This window comes from Sceloporus undulatus, chromosome 5 (genome assembly GCF_019175285.1).
Source record: "Sceloporus undulatus isolate JIND9_A2432 ecotype Alabama chromosome 5, SceUnd_v1.1, whole genome shotgun sequence".
In the NCBI taxonomy this organism is placed as follows: Eukaryota; Metazoa; Chordata; class Lepidosauria; order Squamata; family Phrynosomatidae; genus Sceloporus; species Sceloporus undulatus.
The window spans coordinates 179,376,279-179,391,815 of record NC_056526.1 but is presented as its reverse complement, the minus strand read 5'-3'; the positions used below and the strand labels follow the sequence as shown (position 1 = coordinate 179,391,815).

Here is a 15,537-nt window from a genome sequence, read left to right as displayed (position 1 = left end):
AATGTGTTTTATGCATTTCAGTGAAATGGCAAACCAATCATCAACCCTAATAGGCAAGGTTTTTGAACACCAGCCATTAAAGCTGGCCTGGGGACAGAGTTGGGGCATGGCGTCCACATGACGCATGACCTGACTCCGTCCCCACATAACGCAGCGCTAAAGGAGCATCTAAAGGTCGCGGTGCCATGCCTATAGTGCCCTTTTCAGGGTGTAAAAAGGAGCTGCTTTTTGCAGCTCCTCTTTGCACCTTGGAAAGGTCAGATTGGGGCAGCAGCGTATGGTTGCCGCAGCCTCGATCCGGCGCAGCTGGAGGCGGCTGCAGGCCCCCCTTAGGAGCAGTCTGCACAGCCTCTTAATTCACAATGTAAGGCTTAAAACACATGAACCTACAGAGCATGGGAACTTATTTCTCCTAAGTTTTCAAGATAATGTTAACACATAAAGTTTAATTCATCTCAGTTTACAGAACTGGCTTTTGTAGTTAATGGTTGCTCAACCTAAGTCTAGTTTAACCTATAGTTACAGGTTATTTTTAAAAGGTGGCTATGGATAACATTTACAGGAAAAAAGACGCAGCATGCCTCTAATTCCAAATCAAAACTAAATCAAGTCACAGTGTGCCCCTAATTCCATTAAACACCAATTTTGTGTATTTCTAAATATAGAAGTAAAACTGACAATTCAATTGTTGTGCCCTCAGCTCTGAGCACAGGGAAAATGAAATAAAGAAGAAGAAGAGGAGGAGGAGGAGGAGGAGAGAAGACTTTAGCTAGAATCTATAGTATCTTTGCACTTGTAAAGTACAGTAGAAATGTTTGCAATACATGGGACTGCATAGTTAGTTCTCATACTTACACTGATGGACTCCCTGGAGAGAGATGGCATTCATTTTTGAACACCTCATAAATATCCAGCAAGACAAATATCTTTGTCATTCTGCTGTTTAGATTATGAGGACATGCTAACTAACAAGTAAGAATATTAGAATACTGAATACCTCAGAATCAAACCAGCAGTCCTGGAGTAGACAGGTAAATGGAAAGATATAGGTTTTGTTGCATATAAATAATCCAGCATAAACAATGTTCACTCCTGGCCATGCAATACTGAATGAGGCCTCAGTTAATGTGTGGGATCTTGTGATGCCCACAGCTACATACTACAACACCTCTAAAATTAGTATCATAAAATTATTGAAATGCAAAAGGTGATCAGACTTACCTGCTTGGCTATGGCTTTACTGTCCAATTTGTTATAAACTTTTCTAATCCTTGCCACTGTTAGTGAGGAAACAGAGAGTGCATAGAGCCCAAAAGAAACTTTCTCCTCTGGTACCAAGGATATCGGAGATGGACTAATGCCTTCTGGTTTGGAATCTTTACCTTTAAAATAAAATAAAAAAATAATAATAAATTGCATTGTGGACTGGTGTAGTGTAGCAGACAAGACCTGAGAAGTGTTCAGGTAAAATATTACATTAACCATGAAATTAAGGAAAGCCTTAATCCTTCTTTGACGATATTAACAGTTGGACAAATATAAAAATGGAAAGCTAATAATCTTAGTTTTAATATTCTGTTTCAAAACCAACTTTAGAAGACATCAGAAAAGTGCGTAAATACAGGCCAAAAGACCTGTGTTTCCCTCAACCCTGTGTCATCTGAATTAGATGACATAGGCCATAACACTGGAGCCAAAATCAGGCCAAATCCTGGTAGACTGGACACAGATCTGGTGGATCTGACCCAATACCTGGGTAAACAGCCCTTATTCCAGGGTAATTTAAACCTTGGTTTGTCACAGAGATTCCTGGAAACTCTACGGCAGGGGTAGGCAACCTGCGGCCCGTGGGCCGGATGCGGCCCGGCGAGGCCTTGGGACCGGCCCCAGCCTGGTCCTGCCACTGATTGCCATCATGGCCTTTGGGGGGCAATTGTCTATAGAAGCCTCAGAAACATGCATTTATATTAACATTTTTTAAAAAATCAGCTATTTTTTTCACGTGTCCTCCTTTTTTTTTTTTAAAAAAAAAGTGTCTTCCATTTGAAAATTTTGTCCTACATTTGTCCTGGTTCATTTATATATTTAATTTTTTCAAAAAAATTATTTAATTATTTATTTTTTGGCTTTGGCCCCCCAGTTGTTTGAGGGACAGCAACCCGGCCCCCGGCTCAAAAAGATTGCCTACACCTGCTCTATGGCAAACCCTGGCTGTTTACACAGCTCTCCATGCTTTTTACCTTGCTGTGCCATTGCTGGTACTCAGAGGCCCCCATTGCTGTGTCTGATGTAGAAAAGGGGTGCCTGACCATGTGGGTGCACCCAGACACCCCGTTTCCATATCAGATGTGGTGACAGGGAGCTTCTGAATACCAGTGATGATGCAGCAAGGACCATGGAACAGTGGGTCTTAGGTTGGTGTGGGGATGGGTGTGTAAACCCATCCTTTTATTATTTTTCTTATTTGCGGTTTGTTTTTGTTTTTAATTTTTGATGTATTGTTATATGCTTTTTAACCATGTTTTACTGTTTAATTTTATAGTTGGAAGGGAGGGTTGGGCCGGGGTCTTGTGGGTCTTCTTGTTTTTATTACTGTGTATTGTATGAACTTTGTTGTTACTTGCCTTGATCCTCAAAGCAGAAGAGGCGGGATATAAATAAATATTATTATTATTATTATTATTATTATTATTATTATTATTAAACACCCGCTCACCCTGATGCTGACCTGGGGACCAACCAGGGTCAGAATAGCACGGGTTGAGTACATGCTATCCCGGCTCAACTGCTCAGCCCCTAAGTCTCAAGGTAGGGGGAAAAAGGAACCTAAACTGAAGTGAAGGGGAGACCTCAAAAGGTGTACCAACCAAAGCCACTCAACTGGTCACCATATTTTGAGTTAAAAGTCTTCTATAGGGACATCTCTAATTCAGTTGTTCCCTAGGAAAAATGTTTTGTCTTTCACATCACCTCAAAGTATCTAGTATCACTATCTCTTAATTTTCTACTCAGGAAAAAAAGTAATTTCTATACAATGGGTAATCTATCCTGGCAAAATAGATTTATAAGAGGAGCCTAAACTATCTCATGCACACCTGCAAGATTCCCCCATTTAGGCTCCAAAGTACAATAGTTCCTCTAGTATACAAAAAGGAGCTTCCTTCTTTTCAAAATATTGTTGGATATTTATATGGATATGAGGTCTTTTTTGGTATTATAAGATAAGCCACCACACTGAAACTGTCTAACACACATACGGAAACACCCCCCCTCACACACAGAATTAGTTTTACTTACATGGCATATATACCGCTTGAAAGCTTCCAACGTAGTTTGGTCCGAGTTCATAAACTGTGCTAACACTTGATGGAGGCAAGACGTCTTCTAAGAAATGAGTTGGTCCCAAACGCCAAATGAGTGATGAGAGCTGGCGCTGGGCAGGCGGTGTGCCTATATAGGCATAAACTGTGCTGACTACTGGTGGGTTAGCACAACTTGAACCACCAGGACTACTATGAATATAGTGAAGCTGCAAATAAATACCAATGATGTCCTCAGTGAGAGGGTTTGATCAGAAAGATACAAGATTTAGTATACACAGTCAGTTCACCTCACCATTAATGAAGGATTATCACACACATTTTACACAGTAAGAAGTTATACTGCCTGCCTTTACAGTTATACTACACTGGGTGATAGCAACACTTATGAATGGTTCTCCCAACGTATTATTCAATTTATTAAGTCTTATCAAATAGACAGAAAACACATAAAGTAGATTTAAAATATGTGTGTTTTATATTCCTGTACAAGAAAAAAAGGAAGTTTTTCTTTACTGCAGACATGGCCACAAACTATTGAGGGAATTAATTTATTAATCACTACCTGCATTACTGAAATATGAATAAAGATTTGGCAGGAAACTTGTTTGCATTTTTAGGCATATCTCCAGGTATGAAATACTATTTATAAATGCATTTATAATACTGTATAAGAAAAAACAAATAAATATAGAGAGCAAAGAAACTCAAACTTAAAAGAATGAATTTTCATTTGGCAACCAACATCAATCATTTAAGCCAGAAATCTTTTGCACATTTACCTACAATTAAGTGCCACTGAACAGAGGACTATTTTTTTATAAATGTGCAAAGGAGTGCACTGCAGTACTAAATCTGCCTCTAAAAGGTAAAGGTTTTCCCTTTGACCAGATTATCTAGTCATGTCCGACTGTAGGGGGCGGTAATCATCTCCGTTACTAAGCCGAAGAGCCAGTGTTGTCAAAGATGACTTTGTGGTCATGTGGCCAGCATGACTAAACATTGAGGCACACAGAATGCTGTTACCCTCCCATCAAAGTGGTACTGATTTATCTATGTGAACTTTTACATGCTTTTGAATTGATAGGTTGGTAGAAGCTGGGACTAGTGACGGAAGCTCACTCCGTCATGACGGTGCCTGGGTCTCAAACTGCCAATCTGATGACCTTGCAGTTGTCAGAGTCAGTGTCTTAACCGCTAAGCCACAGTGTCCATTAATGATTACTAATTTCCCTTAATAATTACTGATAATGATTTAATATATTCAATTCTTAGTAAAATCATTGTAGTAAAGACGAAACTTGTCACTGTCATTGTTGAATCTCCAACAATGCAGAAGGTTCAGTCCTCCTTCACAGTACAGTTTATCATCTTTATATCTCCTGATCTTTAAAGTTCAATTAGGGCAGCCACTGGAGCATCCACCAATGGGCTAAGCTTTCCCTAACACTTGAGATAAATTTGTCACTCTTGAGTATTCCTTTCAGACATTATAAGCTCAAGAAATATATCTGGCAAAGGAATCTCTTTGGTTACTTTTCTCAACACAAGGGCAGCCCGATTAAACACTTCTGCAGTCAATTTTCTAGTTTTCTTCACTCCAGTTGTATTAGAATTTTAAACCTAAGAGCTTAAACACCTTTACTAAAAGTATGCCACTGAAAAGCTATCAAAATATTTTCCATTTGTTCTTCCCCATCTGACCACTCAAATTCTCAATCACACGAATTTGGACATGTTTACTATATGGCTGGACTTCTTCTTGTCCCCCTCCTCTGACAAAGACTGAATTGAACCATAAGAAGATCCCAGCAGGACAATGATTTACATATTTTCTTTGCCATAAAGTATCACTTAATTTCATTTTTTTGTTTTCTTCAATCACGTTCCTATTCTAATCAACTGCAGAGTATTAGCATAATTTACTGGTTGCTTATTATTAGAATCAATTATTGAAATTCATTTCCTGAATAACAGAATCAACTACGTTTAGTTAAATACAGTGTGTTCCTCCATGAATCTGTGCGTATTTCATTGCATTTGTTTGGAAGTCATTTGCTACCAAACTCATTTGGTACCATTTAACTCATTTGTAGACTGCAGTGAATGTTATCTGTAAGAATAAATCCTATTATCTTGAAGTCCTTAACTTACTTTTTCATCGGATTTAACACCAATGAAATGACTGTGGGTTTAACAAGGGAAAGTGCTGCTTGAGGTGAAACATGTAGTGTTGCATGCAAAAAAATCTGTGAAGGCATTGACACAGTTGTGAATAGATTTCTTAGAAAACTTTCAATCCTGAGAGAATTTTCAGAGACACAACTGTCTGCTTCCAATCGTTTTGGTGCTGCAGGTGCTTTCAACTACGTTCTAAGCCACCTTCTGGGAATGGTACACAGCCACAGACTCTCTTGTCTTCTTCCACCTCCCTATCTGGTAGCTTCCAACCAGTAACAGATTTTCTTAACCTCTGAAAATGGTGAGTGAGTGCTGCAAACAAATCTGCTAGCAGCTGTTAAGACTGCCTGTTGTTATCTTTTTGCTTGAGTCCTTCTTTATTATCACGTTACTTAAACTTCTTCCTTTCAAACCCCTTCTCTGTAGATTTCTTCAGCCTACTTCCCTTCTTCTGCTTTCTCTTTAAACCTGTACTTTCAACTGCCTTCTCTATCTCTCAGCATCAACTGGAAATGCCCTGATTTTCTTTTTCAGGTACAGAAATACTATAGTAAACACTTCAGTCTCATTTTCACTGGATGATTGATATATTTTTCTCAGTTCTGCAGACCTACTGCCTGGCAATGGTACAAACAGCATTACAGGGTGCCTTTTAATAGGCTACTTTAAAAAAAATAATCCATGGGCTACTCTAACTTGAAATGGGTGGAAGAGAAAAACTCCTGTTTCATCTCATTTTCCATGCCCAAGAATGAGAAGAAAAAGCAAACAGCAAGCAAGGGTTGTTTTTTCAATGGCGAGGACAGACTCAAAAAGGGATATTAAAAAACATTACAGAAGGAAATAGAGCCGCTTACAAGAATTATTATTATATTAATTTATACCTTGCCTTTTCCCCAATAATAAAACTCAATGCATTTAACAAATTATCAAAAACATTAGAAATTAAAAACCATACAAAAACATTAATTAAAAAAAATATAAACATAGGTTCAAAACACACTGCAGAAATAATCCAGTTTGAGACTGCTTTAACTGTCCTGGCTCAGTGCTAGGGAATCCTGGGAATTACAGTTTATTGTGTCACCAGAATTCTCTGACACAGAAGGCTAAATGACTCAAAAAAACACAGTTCCCAAAATTCCCTAGCCAGGGCAGTTAAAGCAGATTCAAACTGGATTATTTCTGCAGTGTTTTTTGGACCGTAAATCTAAACAGGGAAACAGGGAAGCAAAAAAATTAGTTCTGAACTGGGTGAAGGCAGAGAAGGAAAACTGACAGGAAGAGTAGTGGGAAAATATGAAGAAATATGAAGTTTCTATAAGATCACGGGATGCCTGCCTTTGGACTGGGCAGTATAAGGGTTAATCCACATCCATGTGGATTGTTCCTCTGCACTGTCCAGATAACAGCTGTGCAACCTAAACTTTACAAATCATTGCTCAAGACTGTAAATATAGGGAGAAATAAAATTACAAAAACCTCGTATTCTGCTTGAATACATTTCTATAACCAAAATATCCCTTTGCTTGATTTATAACTTTTTCTTTGATGGGTAGTATTAAAGAGTTACATATGCAAAAAGGAACCTCTCAAATAAATGTGAAAACACAAAAGTGATCAAAAATACCAGAGGCCAAAATACTATTACAGTAGGTCCTCCTTATACGCAGATTTGCCATGCGCGGATTTAAGCATACGCGCATGGCAAATCCGGGGATTTTGTCCCCAATGGCGGCGCGCGTGCACGCGCGCCGCCATTGTGGACAACTTTCCTCCCTCCCATCTCCTTCCCCCAACTCTTTCCCTCCCTCCCTCCCTCCTTACCTTTCATCACCGGGGGCTCCGTCGCTGCCGCCGCCGCCACCGCCGCCTCAGCCGGAGGGAAGGCCAGGTGGGGGTTTGGAGGCCAAGAAGCCTCCAGCCTGCCACCTGGCCCTTCTGTGGCGGCGGCGACAGCGGCAGCGGAGCACCAGCGCCCGAGGCCTCTTCGGCCCCCACTCCGCCCGCCGCCAGCACCTCGTGCAAGGGCCAGGTGGTGGGCTGGAGGCCTCTTGGTCTCCAGTCCGCCACTCGGCCCCTGCATCGAGGTGCAGGCGCCGGCGGCGGCGGAGTGGGGGCCGAAGAGGCCACAGGCGCTAGGCCTCCTCCTCCTCCTCGCCACCATTGCCGCCAGGCGTTTTGGCGTTCCGCCATTGGGGACAATGGGACTTGAGCATACGCGGAATTTGGTATACGTGGGGGGGGGTCCGGAACGGATCCCCCGCGTATACCAAGGACGCACTGTACCTGAAAAATCTAGCTACCAAACTTCTGTAAATCAGCTTTTATGTAAAATGGCTAAGGTTTATTTAAACCATATAGTTAAGCCATTATTAAATGATTAAGCATTTATGATAGCTGAAAATCTGTTAAGACTGCACCATCCACGAAACCTAAACTTTTACATAACATTGAAATGATGGAGAGTTCATATATTATTGCATAATGATTTATTTTACATAACAGATTTAAACAACATAGATTGTTGTTATATTGCGCTATCATGATGCATTTTTCCTTGTTTCTCAATTTTCTTAATCCTTGTCCAGGCAGATGGGTCATTTTAGAATCACATTTTGTTACAGATTTCAGAAAGAACAAGATCTACAATGTAGGCAATCTTATAATATTGTCACACAAAGAGGTGTAAGTAACATCCTTATGTTTCAGCTATCTATCTTGTATAACTTTTTGAATGTTTGATTATTGTGGAATAGCCTTTTTCTGCCACAACAACATTCCTGGGGGAGCTTTTTATACTCTGAAGGACATGGAAATCTCATTTAGGCCATGAAAACCCCATATTAAATAATTCAAGTTTTTATTCATATGAATGATGATAAATAACTTCATGTCTCAGACACAGAACTGGATTTATGGTTCTGGATGGTTCGCTGGCCTTATGATTGACAGAGACAGTATATTCTCTCTGCTAATAGGGTCATTCTGTATGCTGTACAACGCTAGTCAACTGGAAGAGATCCCCTGGGGGAAAAAGATATCCCAAGTTTGCAAGATAGAAAACTGCTTCTGTGAAACCGCATGTTCCCCTGGATAGAAAGTTCTGGCAGTAACAGCAATAAACCTAGTTTGACTCCATATCGAAATTTAATGGAGGAACTTAAAATATAAGTGCCAGTTGCAATGTGAGTTCATAACAGGCTGACTTTTATCTGGTTCCATTTATCCTAAGTATCAAATTACAGGTATATGCAACATTTGTAGGATCAAGTACAATGGAGGAATTCTATCATTTCACCCATTTGCATTTTTAATTTCCACCCTAGATCTCTGGCCTATGTTTTAGACAGTTGATTTTCCATTTTTTACTAGTAGTGTTCACTACTTTTCTAACCACTCACTTTTTAGGGACTTTAAAATAGCAATGATTTAAAAAATTACTTAATACATGTCTTCAAGTATACCTTGGCTGAGACAGTATGGATAGAAGTACAGTTTCTCATTTCAATGCAGGGGTTAGACCATGGACAGTAAATATGTGGCATTCAAGATGTTGTTTGACTGCAAGTCCGACTATCCTTCCCCATTTACTTTGTTGACTACATTTGATAGGAATTGCAGTTCAACAAAATTGGAAGGTCTGTTCACCATGGCTTAGCAGTTTCAAGTAATAAAGGAACCTCTGAATTTTTGGATGCTTTCTTAAACAACAGTTGCTTTCCATGATAAACCACTTCTGAAATAAAATATGAAGTTTCCAAATCATCATCTTTCTCCAATGTCTATGCTGCCTAGGATGCATGGATGATATATTTCAACAACATCTAGAGAGCAATATTTTTTTAGCTAATATGACAGTACAACCTCACTTCATAAGAATGGGAACCCTGAACTTGGAATCACCAAGGTTATAATTTTAAGTCAGTTACCAGCAACTTTGTATATTCCCACCATAAATACAAAATTATGCTTACAAACATTTGTAATACTGTATCACTTTGGAGAGAGTTCATAGTACTTAGTGAGGGTTGGAAAGCCATGAAACTCTACTTACTTTTACAGTATTAATCAGTTGCCCATCAATGTAGAGTGCAGCAGTGCTGTTTTTTAGCATGCCTTTGCTCATCACCAGAACCATATGATGCCACTGGCCTTCTACTATATGATCACCACAACGAAAACGAGCACAGCAAGGGAGGATCTCATAGCAAGAAGATTCTTCACCGAAGTCATCAACTGAAGGCAAAAAACCCCCAAAAAGATTTTAACAAATGTTTTGGTGCCAACAAATAATTCAGTGATATATTCCAGGGACAAAACTGTCTGTGTTCTGCATCACCTGTGGTTTTAATCCAGAGTAGGCAGAAATGCAGCACAATAATATAGTCAGACTGCAAACTGATCAAGTCACAAATAAAGAGATGGAGTTGAAAAATTATAAATCCCACTACATTCCTATCCAATACATCACACTGGAACGAACAGATTGATTTTTTAATCAATACCAATAGCAAGGTTAAGATTTAATAATGTACATTTAGACCATTAAATCACTGATACACACATACAAAAAAAATAACCTAAAAGATATGTCAATTTTTATTAACTCAGGTTTCAATCAGAATGAAAACATAATCCTTAAGCACTCTTAAAAAGAAACTGAACAAAACTAGATCAGCTTGATTTCAAAGTAATCTTACTACTTCAACAAGTCCTGATTAGGTGCAGCAGAAAGAAGCAATAAGATCAAGCATTCTTTCCTTATTCCCCTCCTATGTGCATTTTCAGCATAGTTTGTCTGATTTGTTATAATCACCATGTCCCTGTGTTGTCTAAACTGGAAAACTATAATGTTAGGACTCTTTACAAATAAGATTGCAAATTTGCATGCAGTCATAGATTATAGAAAGCATCTAAATTACAGCTCAAATTCATCAATTTCTCACTGAAACAAATCATAGTTCACTGGAGCAGGAACATTAAATTTGAACCAACCATGACAATTACACTTACAAAGAATGCTGAACAATATAAATAATATAGGAAGCTTCTTACCATAGTTCTGAAGAAGCTCTTCTTTAGTTGAAACAATTAGTGACCGGTCTTTTACAGAGAGAACAATAGCTAGGCATATATAATGCTGTTCAGAGCTGTTTGCTCGTCTTACAACAGTAAGTAGCCTAACTGGATGGTAACTTGGAGCTGTACTAAAGTGTTCGACGCAAAACCAACTTGAATAACTCAGACCAGATGGTGGTGGGAAAAGCCTCTCTCCTATGAGAAAAGAATATATATTTAGATTGATATAACAGGAGATAACACAAAAATGAGATCAAACATTCTTTCTGAAGCTTGCTCACAATCTGAATTCAGCTTTTCTAGATTCAGTTGTTCATATAAGTATAACAAATTGTTGCTGGAGAAATCAATAATGCTTGCAAGTTGTAACATGTATATTTAATAACAAAATCTATTTCAATGTTAGTAGACACATTTTTATAGAACAGTAGTGTACATTCCTAGTATTTGGAAGAGGATTAGATTATCTAGAGACATTAAAAGTAAATCTTTCCTTTCAAAAAGGAGGAAAAGCATCACAGTCACCTGATAAAAATATAGTCTAGGACCTACCAGTTCCAATTCCACTGACTACAGTGCCATCAGTAAGACCTGTTGTAACTACATTGTTGGTAGGTGCGTTGTGAGGTGCCAAACTTGGTAAGAATAAACAGCTGTTAAAGAGAGTTCAACAATAAAGAGTAAGGAATATGACAGAGTAAATGAGCCTAGTTTTGTGTGATTACTTTTTAGATCAGGCAAGACACAAATGTCATAATAAGAAAATAAGTCAAAGATCCACCATATTTCTCCTCAACCTGTGTATCACTTTGGTGTGTTTTGCTGTCACATATGGCACTCAGGATGTTGAGACTATTCTGCATAGCTGTCATGTATATTCCACCTATTTAATCAAATAACACAGCCCTATCTATCCAGAGGCAAGCTAAAAGTTCAATCCACATACATACTAATGAGTCTTGGATTTCAAAAACTAAGTTTTGAACTCCCCACAATTTGTTTTAAATGATGGTTAATAGCTGATTATTGTGGTAACCATTGTTACCACTGCCTCCATAATAGCTGGGGAGGTGGAGGTTGAGGAAAATTCATGCAAAAAAGTAGTATGGAAGAGGGAATGCAACCCCACAGCATACACTTGCTTCCTTAAAGATTGAGCTAGCAATACATCTTAGGAGTATGACTCTTTTCCTTCTGATTCCTGAATAATAATAAATTTTAAGGCGATGATTCCTCATATAAGTATTTCAGTAAGAGAACTACAGATTATCATAATGTCATATTATGCTATCAAATTCTGCAAATTAAACCTCTTTACAGATCAGAATATTACAAAACCTAAGCAACTTGGATAAGGCACTTAAGGAAGCTAAGCTATATATCCAGTCAAATGAAATGTGCTGAAGTTGTTCTGTGATCACTGATCTGCCTTCCTAAAGCTGATAATTTAAAAAAACACCTGTAAGTCAGATTCAACTTTCTTTAACCAAATCTTATTAGACTTGCAATATTATAATGCTTTGCCAGAATATTCAAAAGGGATTTGGAAAAAATATATCTCAGTGCTGCTTCTTTTACTAGAAAAACTGTTTTAAGCAGAAGTGAAACGAGAAGGTGAGTAGCCACACCTCCATTATGTAGAAGCTACCTGTTAATGAATTTCTCACATCTTCCCTCTCCACCTCTTTCTCTGGTGTTTCCCGTTTTATTTAGATTTTAAACCTCAGGAACTATTTGCAGACTGATCCAGGCGCCTTTAGGGCTAACGGATGGGGTACAAATGCTTTAAACACATTAATTAAGAACACATACAAATCAGATAGCACATATTTGTCCTTATAGGATAATTTTAGACTCTACATTCATTATCTGAAGAACATACATTCTATCAATGGCAATCTTCCATAGCACAACCCATGGTTTTGTAACCCACTCTGTGTCCTAATTTTTTGGAGGAAAGCAGTATATAAACAAATAAATAAATAAATAAATATCACAACAACTTACAGTTCAAATAGTTTCAAAATCGGAATGTTGTTTTTAAACAAGGAGGAAAAAAAGATGCAAGCGTTTGCAAAATCTTACCCAAAACCTTCAAGAGATGTGTCAAATTCAATAAATGCTGGAGTGACAGATGATCCATGAAGTCTAATATCATGTGGGGTTGTCATGGATACTAAACATTTTACCCTTGTCAGGGGCACTGTACTTCCTTCTGCTGGTTTTAAAAGGCTCTTACTTATCCTATAGTGGTTATCTTCATGCAAGCTGAACACACAGTCAGTACCCAGGCCTTCCATTGACGTAACCATACTATCTATAACAGAAGTGAAGAATTGGAACTATTTAAATATATATATATATATATATATCAGTCTTAGTTTACTATTGGTCATAAATGCAACAAATGCAGAAAGACAAACTTGTTTTCTCTCTCTCAGTGCTCACTCACATAACATTTTACACAATAAAGGCTACCAACAAAAGACTGGCTGGCTGAGAATAAAGCTGAATGCACACTGAAAATGTGAATCAGTTATTAGAACAAAAATAGAAGCTTCCTTTATACTACTGCAAGGTTACAAAAGCAGACTAGTGAACCACAATGCAAACATTAAATCGATCATATTCCAATAGTCAACAGATTAAGAGCACACTTGAATTTGGATATATCATGGTAACTGAATTATCAACTGGCTTTGGAAAGGAATATTTGCTTCCGTTTTTCTCTCTCTTCCAACAGAGTACGTCTTAATAGTTATGATAGCAGTAAAACAAATGGAAATTTTGTAGAATACAAATGTACAGTAGGCTCTTCCTTTCTGTGGGCTTGCCATCCGTGGACTGGAGCATCTGTAGATGGCCCCAAGTTTTTCTCAATGGTGGCACATGCACATGCCATGCCAACACAGTCACACACTGAGGAGAACAGGACTTGAGATCCCATGGAATTTGCCATCTGTGACAGAACCCCCACAGATAGAAAGGGCCAACTGTATTTTTAAACTAAGTAATATACAATTTAATACTTATGGCTACAATTGATCAATATTAAATTATTTCTTCTCTGCCTGTTAAAAGGACACAAAAAACTTCTTTATTTGGCATTAAAATTAACATTAAAAACATAGAAGGAGCTTTTAAATTTCATTGAGATAATCAAGGAGTGATAAAAAGTGTGACTGAGGATACATTCAATTTTTAAAGTTTATTTTTGGAAAAAAGAAATTAATTAAAATTAAATATACACACAGCATTTTGTTTTCACCCAGAACACTGGCTCATTTCCTGTCTAAAAAGACACATCTTCTGAGCCTAAACCTGACCAGGACAGGCTAAAAATGTACCAGAATTTTCCATGTGCTGATTCACTTCAAAGATAAGTAACTGTTTTTCCTATAACAGCCCATAACAGGCCGAAGATGGAGCAAAATTTTTCCCACTTCCTAGGGGCTCTGTGGGTTGTCTGGAATTGTGTGTTTTTTTTAAAAGAAATCTGAGAGTGGAGGGTACAGCCCTCCAAGGAAGAGGAGGTTTAAAATGGAATAAATATGGTGTCCAATGTTCTAATCCCAGCTACTCACCTAAGCTTAAGCAATTGCAGCATTAGGCTTTTTAAAAAGGGCACACATACTTCAACAATATCTCACTTGTTCTTTTTCTAACACATTGTTAAAGAACTACATATCACTCTCAAAGTTTTTGTTGATTTATTACTCTGTCTGAAACCCAAACAGAAGTTTTAAAAACACATTTCTCAAATGTTTGTACACTTACTTCTCATCTCTGGCTCGTAACTAAGTGAACTTGGCTTGTGTACACGGTATCGTTTTAACAGTTTTTTGTCCCAGGCTCCACAATTTAATGGATTTCCCAAACGTAAAAATTCCCTAGTGAAAAGTGGGAAAATAAAGAGGCAACAAGTCATTTTTATTCTCTTTTATTTGATTAGTATAAGAGTGGCCCTGAATCATGTGTGTACAGTGCACCCATGCCATACGCGGGCATGCCATAGATAGCTTTAACCTTGTGCGGAAAGTTAAGCCGCGGGAGATATGATGTGCGTGCCACAGGCACACGTGGGAGCACTCCCCCATTAAAACAAATGGGGTTTGTGTATGCGTTTTCCCCCATATATGGGGGGGGATGTTCCGGAACAGATCCCTGCGTATGGGGAGGGCCCACTGTATATTTAAAATATTCTGAAATTAACAAAAATAGCTGGTGTTCAGTTTTGTGAATTCCCAAGACAATAGTTTTCTCCTTCATTTTCAACTGTAAATTGTTTTTCCTCACAGACACAGTAAAGTCTGAATAAATTATGCAAAAGAAAACTAATGCAGCTCTAAACTACAAAGCAGAAAGAAAACAACAGGACTGTTTTCTTGTCTATCCATACATTATCTAATTGAAAGACAGCATGGGATAGTGATTTGAATTTTGGACTAAGACTCTGGGTGGTCAGGGTTCAAATAACCATTTAGCCATGGAAATCTACTGAATGATCATGGGCAAGTGATTCTCTTGCTAAGCCTCAAAGAAACACAATGTCAAATTCCCTTTGAACAGATCTTGCCAAGAAAATCCTGTAACAGGTTCACCTCATCCTGGAACAGGTTCACCTTGTTATAAATCAAAAACAACTTGAAGGCGCACAATATCCTATACATGTTTGCTCAGAAATAGGTGCCACTGAATTCAATGAGCCTTGCTCTCATGGAAGGGGCAGAGATGCAGCATACATTTATTAATTTTAAATCCTCTCTCTCTCTTGGAGTAGGAACCAGGGTAGCTGTAAACAACACTGACATGCTTGAGACTTTTAAAACTTCTAATTATCTTATTTCTGAAGCAAATAGCTAAAGAATGCAGACATAAAGGGTTCTAAAGTAAAAAAATGGATTCCTACAAATGTGGAATCCTTGGAATGAGAGTGAAGGAATACGGGGAAATC

General features: G+C 38.2%; 1 protein-coding gene across 6 annotated transcripts in view; it reads right to left on the bottom strand.

Annotated features, from left to right (window-relative positions):
- WDFY3 (WD repeat and FYVE domain containing 3) overlaps nucleotides 1-15,537 on the bottom strand; it is a 162,921-nt gene that overhangs the window by 69,571 nt on the left and 77,813 nt on the right. For all 6 annotated transcript variants that reach the window (XR_006103935.1, XM_042466670.1, XM_042466673.1 and 3 more), the window contains 7 exons: nucleotides 14,361-14,473; nucleotides 12,669-12,900; nucleotides 11,136-11,236; nucleotides 10,560-10,778; nucleotides 9,559-9,740; nucleotides 3,298-3,529; nucleotides 1,222-1,382 (listed from right to left, as the gene is read on the bottom strand). Coding sequence is in view for 5 of the 6 variants with exons in the window: in XM_042466670.1 (XP_042322604.1) it covers nucleotides 1,222-1,382; nucleotides 3,298-3,529; nucleotides 9,559-9,740; nucleotides 10,560-10,778; nucleotides 11,136-11,236; nucleotides 12,669-12,900; nucleotides 14,361-14,473 (1,240 nt within the window). In the remaining variant the exon portion in view is untranslated. The remainder of the gene's footprint in view (nucleotides 1-1,221; nucleotides 1,383-3,297; nucleotides 3,530-9,558; nucleotides 9,741-10,559; nucleotides 10,779-11,135; nucleotides 11,237-12,668; nucleotides 12,901-14,360; nucleotides 14,474-15,537) is intronic.